The following is a 17,994-nucleotide window of genomic DNA, read 5'->3' on the forward strand; positions in this document are numbered from 1 at the left end:
TGCGCCACCAACGCCATAATTCCGAGTCAGGTCAAAGTTCGAATCAAGTAAACATTGGTCAGCTGAGTAACACAAGAAACATTGTGTCTGTATTTTAGCGATGTAACTGAAAAGAAAATGCTACTTCGCAGTGTACTTAGATCGTTTCGCGTTGACAAAAGGTCTGGTGTTTCATTCTTTGTGAAAAGAACTTTCTCTTCCGAAGTGAACGTCGAAGAAAGAGAGGTAAATATGAACCACACTGTACTGCATTGTCTGCAAACCTGCCTGCAATTTAACATCGAGAGGAGGAAGCGCCACTTTCATTTGAGGCGTATCATACCTGTGCCTACCCATGCTCCCCATGTTCTTCTGTGGCCAGTGCTTTCAATTTGCCGTTGGACTGTAAAGCCCAGATTTCGCATACATCACATGTATATAGTAGCAGAATCACAATCTAAGTTTCATAATTGCATCGACGATCCATGTGCGTGAGACCTCAAAAACAATGTGACCTTGGTCTTTTTGCATAAGCCGTGTGACACACCGATCATTGTTTCCACATTGTGTAACGCAGGATTCGTACAAGGATGAAAGATCATTGATCACAGAGTCTAGAGAATTATGTTTTTACTGTAACTGGCATTGAAAGGGGCGTGTACTCAACTCATTTTCAAATCACCAGCTTTTAGTACATTGTCACACACAGACATAGGGAGTGACTGAACTGAGAGAAGTGCACAATCTTACTAGAATTTAATCAACAATTGATGTCAACTGTTACCATTCTTTCAATTTTCAACATTCATTTGAAATATTCATCATTAGATTTCAGTACATACTTACTTACTGTTGTCAATAGGATGGGACATGTATATAGGGAAATTGCAGTCAAAAGGGTTACTAGGAACATGTATATTCAAAGAAACTCACCGTATTTTTTTATATCAGTACACACAGTTATGAGTGAAGTATAATCAGTTGGCCACTTTATTGTTAACATTTTGAACAGATAAAATCATCATCAAAACTGTGAAAACATTATAATTTTCTGAACAGCCTTTCTGTTGCCAACAACCCATCTTGTCCAATTCTAATGCTGATATCTGATAACTTCATTGTCCCTCAACTGCCTTTGAAACATAAGTGAAAAGACTTCCAATCCTTAAAGGGACATAGTCGTCGGAACTGCGCCTGTGCAAGTTTCTTGTTTACAAACAATGTATTTCGTGCACGATATCAAGTTGCACCTCATCATCATAGCTGCAACATTTAAATTATATGATAATAGACTATGACAGATATTTTAACTGTCATCAATCACTATTGTGCCTTGGATACATTGTTGCCATTGGTCGTATGGGTCCCATACGACCTTTGAGCGCAGTTCCGACGACTATATCCCTTTAATGAAAGAAAGATATGTTACAGAAAATTACATGTTATTTATTACATGTGCTTGCAAAAATCTGGTTCCAATTTTTGAACAATTTAATTAAAAATCTGCAATGTCTCATAACTGTTTTTAATTTTTTAAGTTACAATTTTTGTCCAGTATTGCAATGAACTTGGCCACAATTTTCAGATTGTGCTCTGAAAAAACCACATAAGATGCTGAATCTTTACATGAAAGGGTAGTTAATGCTGCAATCTTTATTTGAACGCAAGAAAAGTACACTGGGTATCACTCATGTGATGGTATGAAATGTCTCTGTATCATTTTTAACTTTTGTTCATTATGTAAACAGTCTATTGGTAAATACTTGTTTTGTAACAGATATTGAATGTAAAGTCACAAGTGACATATTTTATTATGGTTTTTACAGACTCCTCTGAGTGTAGGTGGTGATATTATTGAATCCTTCAGATCTCTCATTGGCAAAGAAAATGTATCAACAGCTCTGGCTGTCAGAGAACATCATGGAAAAGATGAATCATGGCACAAGTAAGAATCCCTTGCAGACTTAACTTTCTTTTCAGAATTGAAATCCAATTATGGCAATGCTGAAATGAATGTTTTTCAATCTTAGGGAATGCAGATTCTGTTGATGAATGTTCTTGTGGTATGAGACAATGATAGAAAGACCTAAGGAGACACCAAAGTTGGAGAATCAACCAAATTTGTTGTTTAAATGAAGAAGTTTTGCTGACTTTTCAGCAACCTCTACCCAACATCACAAGTTTCTTGTTTCACTTTGTACAGAGGAACTCCACCAGATGTCGTAGTTTGGCCACAAAATACTGAACAAGTCAGTCAGATTGCTGCCATGTGTAATCAACTGCGTCTACCAATGGTGCCTTTTGGCTCAGGAACTGGTCTAGAGGGAGGTGCCACAGGAGTTAAAGTATGTGATTGTAACAGTATATCATAGCCCATCTTCTCTGCTGAATTTCTCACTGTGTATTTCTTCTGTTAAAGTATTGTGAAATGGTACTCTATGCAATGTTATTTACTGATGTGTCTAATACTTGACAATTTTCATGATCGGTATTCATTTGGCCTTGACTTTGAATTAAGAAATGCATGTTAATCAATGTGCATTGCATCTCTCGCTGTGTCAAAGCACTGGTCCAACTGGATTGACTTTGATCAAGCTGACTGATTGGTTATGTCTGGGTATTGCATGTGACAAGCCAATCCAAATAATAATGTTACCTTTTAAATGGAGACATTTTCGATTGACTGATGAACTCAAAGACACTCTTTTCATTCATTCAAGTTATCACCTTGTCTCTTATTGTTTCTGATAACAGGGGAGTGTGTGCATTGATCTGACAAAGATGGACAGGGTCATCGACCTCAACGTGGAAGATTTTGATGTGACAGTAGAACCTGGCATAACCAGAAAGTTTCTGAATAACTACTTGAGAGATACAGGCCTCTGGTTTCCAGTTGGTGAGTTTAATGTCATGCCCATTTATACAAACCTCAACTGTGAAAGCCTCTTATTTTTTCAAGTGTGTATACTCAGTTTGTCTGGCAGTATTTCAGCATTTATGTGCTGATGGGAAGTTTTATGGAGATTAGGCTACTTGGGTAATGAGAGAAACACACAGAGACAATGAATATTTATACTCATCTTGGACTTGTATTAATAATATTACAGAAAAAACTATTGAAGTATAAGAGTAATTACTTTGACTCAAAAACTTGGTATGACCTGCAAAAGATACTTAGTGATAGTCTGTTCGTCATGCCATGTAATATGGTACATATTTTACAATAGAATGTTTAAACAAGGACTGTACAGTTCGTAAAGCCTTGTGACATATGTTCACATGCCTGTAGTGATTGTTGGTGACACTAGGTTGGACCAGAAAGTTGTCAGAGTTTTTAAAATCTGTTCAAGTAGTGATTGAAAGTTAGAGTTTGTAAAAGTTTAGACAATTTTCAGCCTCTTTGCCTGTCATATTTGTGTCAGAAGATCTGAAAGTTCCGAAGCAAAAAATTCTGCAATTCATTGACCCTCCAAAAAGGTGATCGACGGAAGTCATGACTGAAAGGTCCATCAGATGAACCTTTTGATGTAGTCTCCATTAATTTTGTTCTGTTTACAAATACAGTTCAGGTTCTTGTTTTCCCATGAATTACGTCAATCAGCTTGATGGTGTACAAAAAACTCCTTGTAAAAAGAAAATAAAACACTATACTCAGATAAAGATACAAGAACAAACTGCTATGTTAGGATAAAAAATTCATATTCAGGAAAAATATCCTTTTGTTTTTATCCTGAAAATCTGGCTTATTTCATCATCTTTGCCTTGTGTTCAACTTGTCAACACAGCTCAGTGTATGTGTGTAATTTCCAATGTTATTGTTAAATAATGCTTTCTAGTCTAAACTTGATTTATGTTGCTTTTCAAGGTAATGCTTTGCATTTCAAAACACTTAAGGGTGAAGAACAGAAATGATTAAAATACTATCAATTACAGCTGTTGTCTCAATAATAAGAATTAATCACATGCTGAAATTTGACTGTCCAGATCCAGGAGCTGATGCCAGTGTGTGTGGAATGTGTGCAACCAGTGCTTCCGGCACCAATGCTGTACGATATGGAACAATGAGAGAAAATGTACTGAACTTGGAAGTGGTGTTGGCAGACGGTACAATTATCCATACTGCTGGTAAAGGTAAAAGGTCAAGGTGAGAATGACTAAGCATAGATAAGTGTACATATTTTATTCAAACTGCACAATGGAATTTATTATTATGAATTCTGGAAGTAAATTTCTTAATTTAAGCAGGTAATTCTCACTCACTTTCCTATATTTAATATACATTCTCAGAAATCAAAGTGTCACATACAAAGAACAGAGTATACTGTGTTCTGTTTGTCAGATTGTTGATGCTTCCTTCATAAATCTAGCAGTATAATGAGATAATGATATTGCTGTTTTTGTTAAACCTAGATCTTCTAAAGCACATTTTTCAGTTGTTGTTGTACAAATGACTGGGGATTTGTTTATAAACATATTTATTTTATAAAACCTTACAGAAAAACATCTGCCGGATATAACCTGACCAATTTGTTTGTTGGTTCAGAAGGAACCTTGGGTATTATTACCAAAGCAACCATCCGATTATATGGAATACCAGAGGCTGTGAGTGTTTTCATAAGAAACTAAATTGTATACTATTTGTATCATAAATATTATAGTTTATACCAAAGTTTAGCATTGCATATTCAACAGAGCTGATTTCCAATAGGAAAGAGTTTAAACTGTTCATAAATCAAATAATCCATAGTTCTTTGTTGGGTGTACTATGTGTTTCAGATTGTTTGGGCTCTCATACATAACTTGTATGAAGTTTGCAGGCACCCATATAGCAAAATAATTAGTGAAACAGGTAGTTAATATAGCAAAATTACAATTTAAGGGGGAGACCCACATTCGCAGACACTTTTCTTTACCTGATTTTTCACCATTAAAATGAATCTTTAACCCAACATGTAGTATATGTTTGGGTAGGTCGACAGTTGAAGATTATAAAAAATTATGAGAATATTTCAAAACCTGTTTGCGTGTGTTTGTTTTGCTCAAAAATGTGTGTTTTTGAGTTTTTTCACTAAAAAAGTGTAAGTACGAGAGGGTGATGGCCATTGGTGAGCCGTTTACTGTAATCGATAGCATGGTAAGGTGTGTAAAAAACCGTGTCTTGGATTTTTGATACTCCGCTTTGTTTTTGCACAATTAGCCTTGAAAGTGAGAAGTGGTGGATTCTGAATAAATTAACGGCTTTTGTCCACGTTTGTCACGATATCTTTTGTTGTCGGAACATTATCGGAATTCTGAGACACGTTTTGTAGGAACAGTCACTAACTACAACCTGTGCAAAGATAAGGCTAATCCGTCAACGCGGCGCCAAGTTACACTCTCCAGAAGTTGCGATAAATTGCCAAAAACGGAACGGAGTAAATCGCAGAAATGTGTATGCGACCCTTGAAGTCGCACAAAGTCAGCTAAAATTCCGGTTCGCTCACATTTTCGGTGGAAATTCCCAGCCCATAATGAAGTACAGGACTTTTTACACAATTGTCTGAATTTGTGGTATGAATGAAATTATACATGACGTGAAAATTGGAAGAAAATGAACACTGAAACGGCCAGTTCGCGGCGTAAGCGTTAGGCTTTATTTACACAACTGTCATTCCGAGCTAAATCTGGGGATAATCTTCTTGCTAAATACAAACTAGCGTATTAACTGTGCACTGTAGTGTACCAGTTAAAATTTGATTATCAAGCGAAGAAATGGCTGGCTGCATATATACTTCGTAAAATTATGTGAGTTTGCATGCCAAGTCCGATGACATTGTGTTTTCCTCTCTTTTGGTTGCGCAATCGTCACCGCGTTTTCAGCTTCCTGCCCGAAGAGAGACACGTGACAATGAAATTACAATGTGGTACATATGACAAAGACGAAGTTCATTCAGTCGCCGTGTTGCGTACGTTAGCTTTTACGTTCCGTACTGCATATTGAAGTACGTCCACAGTCCGCCTTGAACATGGCATGGAGCTGAAAACGGACAGCTACATGAACGCGGTTTCCGACCTAAGAAGCACCAGTGCCGGGCTAACTTTGTGTTGTGCCATGTTAGAACCCATCGTTAGGCTAAACTAAATATAACACCTGACAATATCTGGTATCTAAAACGATTTCCTAATAGAAAGATAAAAAGTGGGCGAAAAACTGAAATAAATCGATTCTGACACGAAACTTGAACAATTCTAAAAGCGACTTGTTTTGGCTTCGCGAGTGCCATGGAGGCGAGTACCTAAAACAGATGTGAATCTGTGACCACGCTGATATTAAACTGAATGCGTCATTCTAAAACCGCGACGGTCGAATTTTGTACAAGTAATGAAATGCGTGAACTTCAATCAAACAGTTGAATATCGCGTTGGCTGATGTGTGGAAACGAGCATTCGTCGTTCTCCGGTGGCGACTGTCCATTGACTATAATAGCGACGATAGACAGGCCAGGAGCACACTGTTTTTCAGCGTGATTGAGTTTATCCACAGGAAAAAGCAGTTGCTGATTCGAAAAAAGCACGTTCATGGTTGTTTAATTTTTTTCAAGTTCGTGGAAATTATTCTCTCATTTTTCAATTTTGGCTTCTTTAAATTCATTGCATAAGTTTATAATTACCTAATAACAATTCAATCGCAATGATTTTAAAGCTATACCGACATGAATTGTGCTGTGAAATATCGCATACTTTTCAATCGAGATTGATTTCGACCCTGGACTTCGACTCACTTCATGAGCAGTCCGCCAATAAAAGTTCAGTTGATCGAGACAAATTATATATGCTCTATGATTAGCTCCGGTACAGATTGAAAAACAAATGCTGGGTCAACATTGTGTTTACATTGTAAATCACGGCACCATTCTAAACTCTACGTGCATTACCCGCATCACGTTCCCTCTGTGTCCGCATAGAATTTACAAAACAATAAGCTCACGTTTCCAAACCGGGCAGAGCAGACACCGGCGCGATTTTCTCGTTATAAAATTTCGAACTATTGGCATATTTCTAATTTCTACTGAGAGGAATGTTGCTCGCCCAACTGTCGAAACAAAAAGACGTCGCAACCATTTTCACAAAAGATAGAAAACTTGTGGTGACGTATTGGAACGTAATCTTCATTGCATGCTTTACGTGTAAACCGTAGGTTACGTAGCGGTAACAATTTTGGTTGCCGGACTTCACTGGGCATTTGCAGACGTTAAAAAATCATCTGACATTTTTATCATCAGTCGCAATTAGTTCGGAGCGGGATTAATTTTGAATGTCGGCCTTCATAAAGTGCAGACAAACATGTAAACTGTTATCAGAAAAAGACGTACTTTTTGGATTTTCGGAGTAGCCTAGTTTCATTGGGGCGGGGCACAGGCGCTCCTTAGCTGGGTAGTCTGCTAAGTAGATCGATTTTCGGATCGATCTATTGATCCCGTAGTCGATATGTCCGCCACTGTAACCTAAGTGAGTATTTAGGTTGCAGTGGCGGGCATATCGACTACGGGATCAATAGATCGATCCGAAAATCGATCTAGTTAGCAGACTACCCAGCTAAGGAGCGCCTGTGGGGCGGGGGGTCAGTTTTGAATGTCAGACTATACTTTTCATTGAGTCCACGTCATTTGCTAGCGGACACAAACGTACGTTTTGCTGGACTTTATTTAGCAAACATGTAAAGACAAAGACCTACTATTTGGATTTTCGGCCGTTATTTGTTTTGTACGGGAACAGTTTTATCAAATACGTGTTACAGGAAAACGAGGTAAAAATGACGTAAACTACAATGAGCAGCCTCTCTGTTGTGCGCAAGATGTATCACCAGTTTTTGATCGAAGCTCAGGACGGTTTAGTGTTGAATGAGTAAGCGTTCTGCGTTACATTCCTCGCTTGCGACCATTTCCAGTTTACACCTTTTCAACGCATCGGAAACTGGAGTTTTAAGCCTGACTGTAACTCTGACAATTGTAACTGTTCTCTAATTCCCGGCCATATGCTTGATATTCGAGTTTGTTTTTGCAATGCTTTTGCAATCGACGGCTACCTTCAGCATGTTCAGTAGCCACGACATACTTCCTGCCAGCAGCTGGGAAGAAGACTGACGCATGCGCACTCCTCCGGACGGAATTAGCGTAATCTACTTACGCTCTTGAGATAGCCTTGACTAATCTTGAAACCGTTAAGACACAAGAAAACACGGCGCGCGAACTGTCCTACAAGGTTCATTTTTGTTAAAATCTAACTCATTTCCGAGTATGTTATGGTTTCAAACTTATCGTCCACTCAAAGGCCATATTAGACAGATTCAAAATTTACCATAAAACAAAAAATGACCAAAATCACTCAAGGAAGGTGGGTCTACCCCTTAATAATTATCACTAAATGTCTACATCTCCCAAAAATTTGTGATCCCATAGTTTACAACTAGGTAAACACTTATATACTTAACATTACATTTGGCTGCTGTTGAGGTTCAGTAGATGTTCAGTATTTCTTACTGTATTGCTTCATTCCAAACAAACTTCAAATTACCTGGGAAAAAACATGCTCTTAGTTTGTCCCCTGGCTGCTTCTTAACTTTTTGTTCTGTCTCCGAATATGAGGTTTTGTTCTTCCCAATTTGGTGTTATTGCACAACCTATATAATCACAATGAAGGAATTGAAGAGCTATGAGACTGTGACAAAGAAATGATGAAAGTTTGAGTATTTGAACAATCAAGGTAATGTTTTGATAATATTGATCATTGCAGACAGTATCAGCTGTATGTTCATTTGATTCTGTCAGAGAAGCTGTGGATACTGTGACACAAGTTATGCAGTGTGGTATACCAATGGCTAGAATAGGTAAGAGATACAATGACATCTGGTCAATATATCTAGATCTAACTCAGGTGTAACTTTATTTGATTAATTATGATTGGTATACCAATGGCTAGAATAGGTATGAGCAACAATAACACCTGGTCAATATATCTAGATCCGACTCATTTGATTAATGATTTCAGTAATAGCAGTGTTTTGTCCATGATCCTATATAAATTCATGGAATTCAGTAGACCAGAATACAAAAGTCTGCTTCTAAATTGGTAACCAAATTTATACAGGTTTGATCAAATATCATTGTGTTACGTGCAGAGAAAACGAACAAACGAACTCAGCAGTTAACGTTTAAACAAAATTCATTACGAAAATAAAACTAATTGCTAAGTCAGGGATAGAGAACAAGCTTTAAAAGTGTACAGACTACTTATCTCAGCTGGGACGGCAGAGCTCCAGTCTCAGAGTTGTAACAGTCAGTCGGATGAATGAACAGTCCTTTGGCTTGCAGGCTTGAAACTGCACAAAGTCCACAGTATAAATCCAGCGTTGGCAGTGAAGGTCTTGAAAAGTCTTGAGAATGACTACTGCTGGGTTTCCAAACACATGTAGTAACACACAAGAGACACGATCCCGAAAGTCTGACTGGAAGCTGTGCACGTCCCTTTTATACCCATGTGCTTACATAAAGGCATATAAGAACAATCTAGAACTTTTATTGATATGCTAATTACTGTTCTAAAATTATCTCTCTTACACAACTAATCAACTTTCCAGAACATTCCAAACATGACTAATTGAATTCAAGGTTGTGAGGTCATTAAGGGCAGTGACCTTGAGAATGTTCTAGACTAATTGAACTCAGGTCATGATGAGTGTGGGGGAAATGACCTACATAACAATTGCAATTGCACTGTAAACACACTCAATACTGGTACACTTGAACATTTACCAGGTCAGTTCTCTGAAAGTTAAAGGCAAGTTGAAATACATCACTTCAAAATTTACTCATAAAAATGAAAGGCAACAAATATACTTGGTATCTACATGTACCTGTAGATTTTAGCTACTATAGACTATAGTCTATAGAAGCTATTGGGATGGGTATCTGTCCGGTGTCCGTCGTCAGTCTGTATGTATGTATGTATGTATGTATGTATGTATGTATGTATGTATGTATGTATGTATGTATGTATGTCCGTTTGTGAGGCGTCCGTCCACTCAAATATCTTGAGAACCGCAGTACTTACTGATTTGATATTTGTTGTGTAGATGAAAAATATGATTTTTAGAAACCATTTTTTTTTATTTTTTGATATTGTTGAAAATAGGCAAATTAATGCCAAAAAAGGCGTTTTTGGTAAAAAATCTTCTTCTTCATAACCGCTGGTCAGACAGCTTTGTTATTTGGTATACAGGTCCCTAGGGACAACCCAACTTAGATTTGTTCAAATTGTGATGAAATATGCAAATGTGTATTTTTAAGGAATTTTTTTGGTCATTTTTGATCAAAATTTGACTTACATTGTATGTAATTCTTGTACTGTATAAACCCTATCAATTCACCCAGAAAAAATAATTGATATGATTTTAAATAATTGAATTAATTAGGAAATCATCAACGCCAAAATAATTTTAGTGTAGAGTTATCAGAAAGTTCAACTTTTTTTGACAGTTCATAGTGAAATGCTTACCAGCTTGGAGGATTAAAATATGTAAAGGCAACTTTCCTGAATCCCAACTTTGACATATTCTGAACCATCATTTATTGTGCCCTGTATGTTATCTAAAAGAAATTGCTCAAAATAGTTTGTCATGATAGGGTGGTCAAATAAATAGAGATAGAGAAAGTTCTAATTTCCATTTATGGTTGACTTGGTAAGGATAAAATAAAATTACTTTTTGAGGAAAAAAATAGAGTGGTCAATTAAAAGAGTGGTCAAAGTGATAGGGTTTTTATGGTAAAGCTGGGCTGTAAGATTCCTCATGTGCTATTTATAGCAATTATGCAATCTGTGTAAACAGTGCAATGAAAGCGTTTACATGATGCTTTTGATGACCTTGAACTTCTTAAGTTTCAAACATTTGTCTCTTCAGTGTGCTTTCTCTGAGTATGTACAGTCTCAACTTATTCAACAGAACTTACAATGTTAATTTGAAAGTTAAAATGTGCTTGGTTAATAGGATGAAAATACTGATAAAAAGATAACCAGCTTAAGATTCTTTATAACCTGACAGATATGCTGTTTTTTATGACAAAAATCTTGATTTAAGCAAGTCTTGTTGACTTTAATTAGAATGTAATTAACTCTCGTTTATTAGCTACTATAGACTAATATAGTCTATAGAAGCTATTCGGATGGGTATCTGTCCGGCGTGCACTGTCAGTATGTATGTATGTATGTATGTATGTATGTATGTATGTATGTATGTATGTATGTCCGTTTGTGAGGCGTCCGTCCACTCAAATATCTTGAGAACTGCAGTACTTACTGATTTGATATTTGTTGTGTGGATAAAATATATGATTTTGAGAAACTCTTTTTATTAATTTTTGATATTGTTGAAAATATGCAAATTAGCACCAAAAAGGCGTTTTTGGTAAAAAAATCTTCATAACCACTGGTCAGACAGCTTTATTATTTGTTATACAAGTCCCTAGGGATAACCCAACTTAGATTTGTTAAAATTGTGATGAAATATGCAAGTCTGTATTTTTACAGAATTTTTTTTTCCATTTTTGGTCAGGTCATCCTGAAATACGCTATCAAAGATATCCACCTTCTTCATTAAAACATGTGTCACAAAAGGTTATTCTCTACATAACACAGCAGAGCTCTGTCAACTGTTTAGTCGCTTGTTTTTTCAAAACCGCTGGTCAGACAGCTGTAATATTTGGTTTACAGGTGCCTAGGATGACCTTAGTGAGATAATTTCATACAGTCAGTAAATACTTGATTTTGTATCCATGTCTATAGTAGCTTCAGGGACTTTGGCCCTATGTTTGTGGTTTACTGTACTATCTATGTCCAAGATAAGCCTGTTGATGTTGAACCTAGTTTGTAGGTTTTCACATCAAGCATCATACAGTGGGATTTTAGTACATGTATTCCTTGTCTGTCAAACAAAGATAATGATTCAAGTTGAGACTGGTCCAAGACACCAGTCTTATGGATTTTCCAACGCCAATAAAAATACAAAACATCTTTTTTATGTGATTGTCCATGGAGAGAAATTGTGCTAACAGTATTGAGGGAAAGCAAAGTGAGTAGTATTTTTCATGTACACTTACAGAGTATCTCCATTTTCAGAATTCTTGGATGAAGTAATGATTGAGGCATGCAATAACTACAGCAAAACACACTACAAGGTAGCGCCTACATTATTTCTTGAATTCCATGGAAGTGAGAAGATGTTAGATGACCAGGCACAGATAGTAGGTATGTTCCATAAAGTTTATTGAGCACTATCATCATCAACGTAAGAAAACTTGAAGAAATCATCGGCAGTCACTTACACTGTTGGAAAAATGTCCATTCTTGTGAACTCTCTCCCTTCATGTGGCAACATGGTATTGGCTGTCAGTAGATTCTGAAACTCTCTACCAAAGTTCTAGACTCACTGAAAATTGCTGTCAAAAAACAAAGTCCTAGAGTTTTCAAAACCTTTATCTAATATCAACTCTTGAGAGACTGCACATGTTCGCAGTAGAGGAATGAATTACAATGATATAGACTTTCCAAGATGGTAAGAATCATTGTTATATATTTCAACCTTTACACATACTTACATTCATGTACTGATACCACCGTAATTTAGTTAAATTTAACTTAAGACGACAAAATGCAGCAAATTTTAGTCCTGATTTTCCTGCAAGTTTTAAAGAAAGACAACTATATGTGCATGTTTATCTTGAGTAGTTTATTTTATTAATTTCTTGAATATCTTCCACAGGGGAGATAGCTGCTGACAGTGGTGGTTCTGATTTTGTTTGGGCAAAAGAGGCTGATGAGAGGAATAAACTGTGGACAGCTAGACACAATGCCTGGTATGCCACACTTGGGATACGTAAAGGTGGAAAGGTAGGACACAAGACAGCATATATGTTTGGATCTTTGCTACTCATGTATTCATAGTCTGAAAGCTGTTCAGGTAATAAATACATACACATGTAGTGAATCTTTGGATGAAACACTATTCCACTTTTAGTTATACCTTTCAGACTCTAGAATGTACTCTGATAGTCCCGTATCTTTGAGTATCCAAAATGATTACTGTTTCTGTATCCCCGTGAATTTTTTGCTCTACCATCTCTAGAAAAATCATGTAAAAGTAGATTACGTTCAGTTTAGAAATATTTTCCCCATCATAACCAATGACAAGTTGGGCTTTTGTGTGTGTGTGTGTGTGTGTGTGTGTATATATATATATATATATATATATATATATATATATATATATATATATATATATATATATATATATATATATATATATATATATATATATATGATAGCAGTATGTCTGATAATATTCACATTAGACAGGTTTGGCTTCACATTTTACGTGAACGTTAATGTGTAGAATCCACCTTGACATTGGCATAAACATTCACTCGCAAAAATCCTGGCAAGTGCAGTCTGTTTCTGCCTGTACCACAGTCGGCAGTGTCAAAGCAGTCTATAAAATGCAGCAAATTAAAAATATTTATTATTTAATACAGATTTTCAGATTTTCAGATTATCATTGGTAGTACTGTAGTAGTATAACGAGCACAAATGCAGCACAATACTGTCAAAAAATTGATATGAAAAACAAAATGATTCGGCTCAGGTCCCCGTAGTCTGTGTCTGCATCACAGGGATAACTCAATGGTTACCGGGTACACCGTCGCATGAGGACTACTATGCGAATCAAAGAAGGGATTTCACAGAAAAATTACAAAATACATGAATATCTTTTAGTATGTCACTATCACATATCCAACTAATAATGTGCATGCATAATTCACAGTCTATATCATGTTTTGCTACCTAAAGATAAGAATAAATTCAAACGTTTACAACTTATGTGAAATCAGCTGTTTCCATGTAAATACGCAACACTGGCTCTGTGTACATTGAGAACGTACGCACAAGTCTATGATGTCATTGCAGAAATTAGTGACGTTATGCATTCACGTTAACGTAAAATGTATAGCCAAACCTGTCAAATGTCAAAAAACCACCACTTTGAAGTATCTGCCGTGTATTTTCTATCATGCCTTGATTTGCATATTCATGGTCTCTCCACAAGTGAAATGATCTTTTGAACAGTATCGCACCAACATTTTGTATCGACGATGTACTTTATAAAAGTTTGTGTGTTGATGATTGAACAGGGTATGTCAACAGATGTTTGTGTTCCAATATCCAAACTTCCTGATGTGATTGTGGCTACAAAAGAAGATCTCAAGAACTCCACAGTCATAGGTAGAGTGCTGTGAAATTATTACTGATAGATTTTTATCAAGCAGTATTTTTTACGTTGATCCTTCTTTCCTTTTTTAAACGCTGTATCAAATAGGAATTTTATAACAATCTCACTTTCTTGTAAGTATAGATGTGTATATACCTGTACTGATGTAGGTAGTTATTTGTTTACTGTATCTGTCTTCATGAAAACTCTTCCATCTGCCATTTCTGGATTTTGTACATAAATACATCATTCATTGAAGACTTTATTTGTCTTGTTCAAAACAAAAACGCAAATGAATAAAACTGGAACGAAAACGACTAAAACTTACGAGTACTCTGTAATATTTATTCTGATACCATGCCTTGTTCAGATTATATATATAAATGTTTACTGGTCTTTCATCTTTACATAGGCCCAATTGTTGGACATGTAGGTGACGGAAATTTTCATGTCTTCATGAATATTGATGTTGATAATGAAGATGAAATAAAGGAAGCCAAAAGACTGGCAGAACGAATGGCCAGGTAACTCATTGTCTTCTTTCTTCACCTTTTTTCATTACCACAGTGAACAATGATACTGCAGTAATGAGCAAATCCTTATCGTGGTTAGACCATGCTGAATAATCAGACAGTTCTAGACTATCAAATAGTCAATGGTCCATCAAACAAATGGAACGAACTTGGCAAAAAACAATGGTGTTGTTTGATCTTCATTGCTGGACTAGCTAGCTCATCTCTATTCATGTAATGGCATGTTGATAAGTTTGTTACAATCAACTCTGCATTTCACTCAATCAAACCAAATCTAAAAATCAGGGAAGTTTATGTGAATAGTGATAGGTTGTTGCCAAGATACTTGGAATCAGTTTTGTAGAACTTTGCTTTTTATGTAGAAATACTGTAAAAGTATCAGAAATAAGTTAATATCTGCATGTTTACCAAAAATTAATTCAAACATTAAAGCACTGAGTCATATAAGCTAAACTGACATGCTACTAACTATTATAGTTCACTTCAATGCAAGAACATTTGTCACATTTATATGTATTGATATAAGGCAGATGGAGAGAAAATTTAAGAAACTGCTAAACTGACTCAAACAGTTTAGAAATGTTGTAAGTTGGAGGGCACTCTTTTTTAAAGATATGGACAAGTATAAGTTGTTTCTTTAACCTGATAAAACTGACCATGTGTTCTTCCATACAGTGATATTTTCATTGAAATAATGTTTAATTACGTGTTTGTGATAGGAGGTCAATATCAGTTGGTGGTACCTGTACTGGTGAGCATGGCATTGGACTTGGAAAGAAACAGCTGTTGATTGAAGAGATTGGAGAGACTGGCATGGCAACCATGAAGTTGCTCAAATCTACTCTGGATCCCCATGGCCTGCTGAATCCTGGCAAAGTTTTCCTTTGAAACATAGAAGCAATCCTTGAACTCACATAAAAAATGTGATATACCGCTGTTTGTATGAATACAGGAGAACATAGAGAAGGAAATAATTCCCCATATAAAATGAAATTTCAGTGATTAGCTGTATTTCATCTTCCTTATTTCCCTGTACTATGTCAGTCAACCAACCCTATTGAAAACAATGGCATCATGTCAAACTCTAGTGGTGAAAGTTCAATATATGACAAGAATATCAATACCACAGTATTATCTCACAACCAAGTAGTGTTGATGAATTAAATATTTTCTGTCTACTATTAATTCTTGTTAGGTCTAATTACAGGACGAATCACTCTTTTGTATGAGATTTCAAGAATATGAATTTATATACACATGTAAGCGATTCTTAATGCATACTCAGTCATGAAGAAGTCAAATTTGTGTAATGAAACATGAAATTTTTGACAATATTTGGGAAGATCAAAATCAGGGGTATATCACTTCTTAGAATAGAATAGAAGTGTTGTTGTTTTGTTCTTAGTGGAAACAGACATTGAAGATGAGGTATGTGACTGTACAGAAAATTACGAATTTTGGAGTAAATTTTCAGCATTTATCCCTGTAGTAATTTTGATCTGGAAAAATACTGCAAGGTCAATAGAACTCTGCATGCTCATTATATCAGTTTCAAAGTACATGTACAATATTTTTAGAATATAAAGATACTTTATAAGAACGCTATCTAGCAGGCCAGGATGGTATCTACGTAGACTTGAATATCCATCATCAGGGATGTAGGTCGGAGCTTGAATATGGCAAAAATATAACAACTAGCTACTTTGCTGATTCTGACTGACTACATTTTTCAAAATGTAACTTGCTGCTTAAACCCCCACCTTCCACACCCATCCTGATTTTAGCATTTCACTCCCTAGTGCAAAGAACTGCCCATCTTTTGGTACACACCTGGTTCTTTGAGGGCCCCCTCACACCCATAGTATGCCACACAAGAAGACAGTGTATATGTTTGTGCAGATTACAGTGGCTTTTGAAGTATAGCTGTCACTCTCATACATGTAATTTGTACCCACTTGCCATGAAAATTTCTTTTGTTTACAATAAATCACTTTTGATGAATAGCTAAAGGCTCTGTATTTGTAATGCATGTCTAGATACTGTCACTTCTGCTGTTCTTGAAAAAATTCAAGGAAATTCTACTTTCGGCAAAACCCAGTCGAAAGAAAACTTGTTTTCATTTTAAAGGCCCAGTGCTGCTAACTTTTGATGATAATTTCACCATTTTTATTTTGAATGTGAACCATAATTCCTTGTTCTTCTTCCCAAAGAATGTTGATATACACAGTATCCAGCTTGTCAACTCAGCCCCTATGGTTGTAAAGTTCATTGTTATTGTTGAAAACTGACTTCTGGTCCCGACTAGAATTCAAATGTAAACAATATTCATGCATTTTACACATATAGACGCTAAGTTGACAAGCTAAATGGTGGGTGTTTCAACATTCTTTGGGGAGTAGAATAAGAAGTTGCCATTGATTTATAAAATAAAAATAATGAAAAAACCATTGAAAGTTAGCAGCACTGGGGCTTTAATTTATCCCAAATAATCTACAGTCTTTAATCTATTGATACATAGAAGGAATCTTTTGTGAGAAAGAAACTAACACTAGAAGTCAAAGTAAAATATTGAAAACTTCGTCTGTCAGTGATTTACCGCTGCCAGTTGGTGTGCAGACAAAGACATAATTTCCTGAATAACAGTCCTTGACAGTTTTTTCTGGTAATCTCTTATAATTGGCAATGGTCAATCAATCAGTTTTAAAATGCGGTTGATATATGAATTTTATGCCATATTTCCTAAGCGTAACGTACTCAATGTTCACAGTGGACGCGTTCTTCTTATCGGCCAGAATAATGGGGAGGGCTGTCAATCGTTTTGTGTTTGCTTTACGTCACTGTGTACACAGTCCGTCTAGCCGCCAGTACTGTGCAAGGGGTCCAAGTCGGTGAATCCGGCAGAAACTAACTTACAGTGCGCAGACTCAAAGGTAACGCGTTCAATCGCTATGAAAACCTGGCCCGGGCTACCAATTTCCAAAGATTTGTATGAAAAAGGAGAGACACAAGAGAAACTATTACAAATGCTTTTATTTTTTAACAATTCACCAACTTGAACCAAGTCTAGATCTAAACCAGCTTTAATAGCTGACAGTGAGAAATGAACTTTTGGCAGGATAAGGATTAAGTACTTCCTTTGACCTTTTCCATTGGAAATTTCAAGTTTAACGCAGCATTCTCTGCAGA

The 17,994-nt window shown here is 36.2% G+C and overlaps 1 protein-coding gene across 2 annotated transcripts; it reads left to right on the forward strand.

The window, feature by feature from the left end:
• Positions 1–15: 15 nt before the first annotated feature.
• On the forward strand, positions 16–16,817 carry LOC139147187 (probable D-lactate dehydrogenase, mitochondrial). 2 transcript variants are annotated; one of them, XM_070718123.1, is made up of 12 exons: positions 16–225; positions 1,806–1,924; positions 2,183–2,324; positions 2,734–2,875; positions 3,964–4,123; positions 4,476–4,581; positions 8,752–8,845; positions 12,130–12,258; positions 12,773–12,900; positions 14,199–14,289; positions 14,688–14,799; positions 15,528–16,817. In XM_070718123.1, the coding sequence occupies exons 1-12, from the start codon at positions 118–120 to the stop codon at positions 15,694–15,696; spliced, it is 1,500 nt and encodes a 499-aa protein (XP_070574224.1). In that variant the 5' UTR covers positions 16–117; the 3' UTR covers positions 15,697–16,817. The 2 variants fall into 2 exon arrangements, with proteins under 2 accessions (XP_070574224.1, XP_070574223.1); XM_070718122.1 differs by having other exon boundaries at positions 36–225; positions 2,138–2,324.
• Positions 16,818–17,994: the final 1,177 nt, after the last annotated feature.

The sequence above is a fragment of the Ptychodera flava genome, chromosome 13 (genome assembly GCF_041260155.1).
Source record: "Ptychodera flava strain L36383 chromosome 13, AS_Pfla_20210202, whole genome shotgun sequence".
In the NCBI taxonomy this organism is placed as follows: Eukaryota; Metazoa; Hemichordata; class Enteropneusta; family Ptychoderidae; genus Ptychodera; species Ptychodera flava.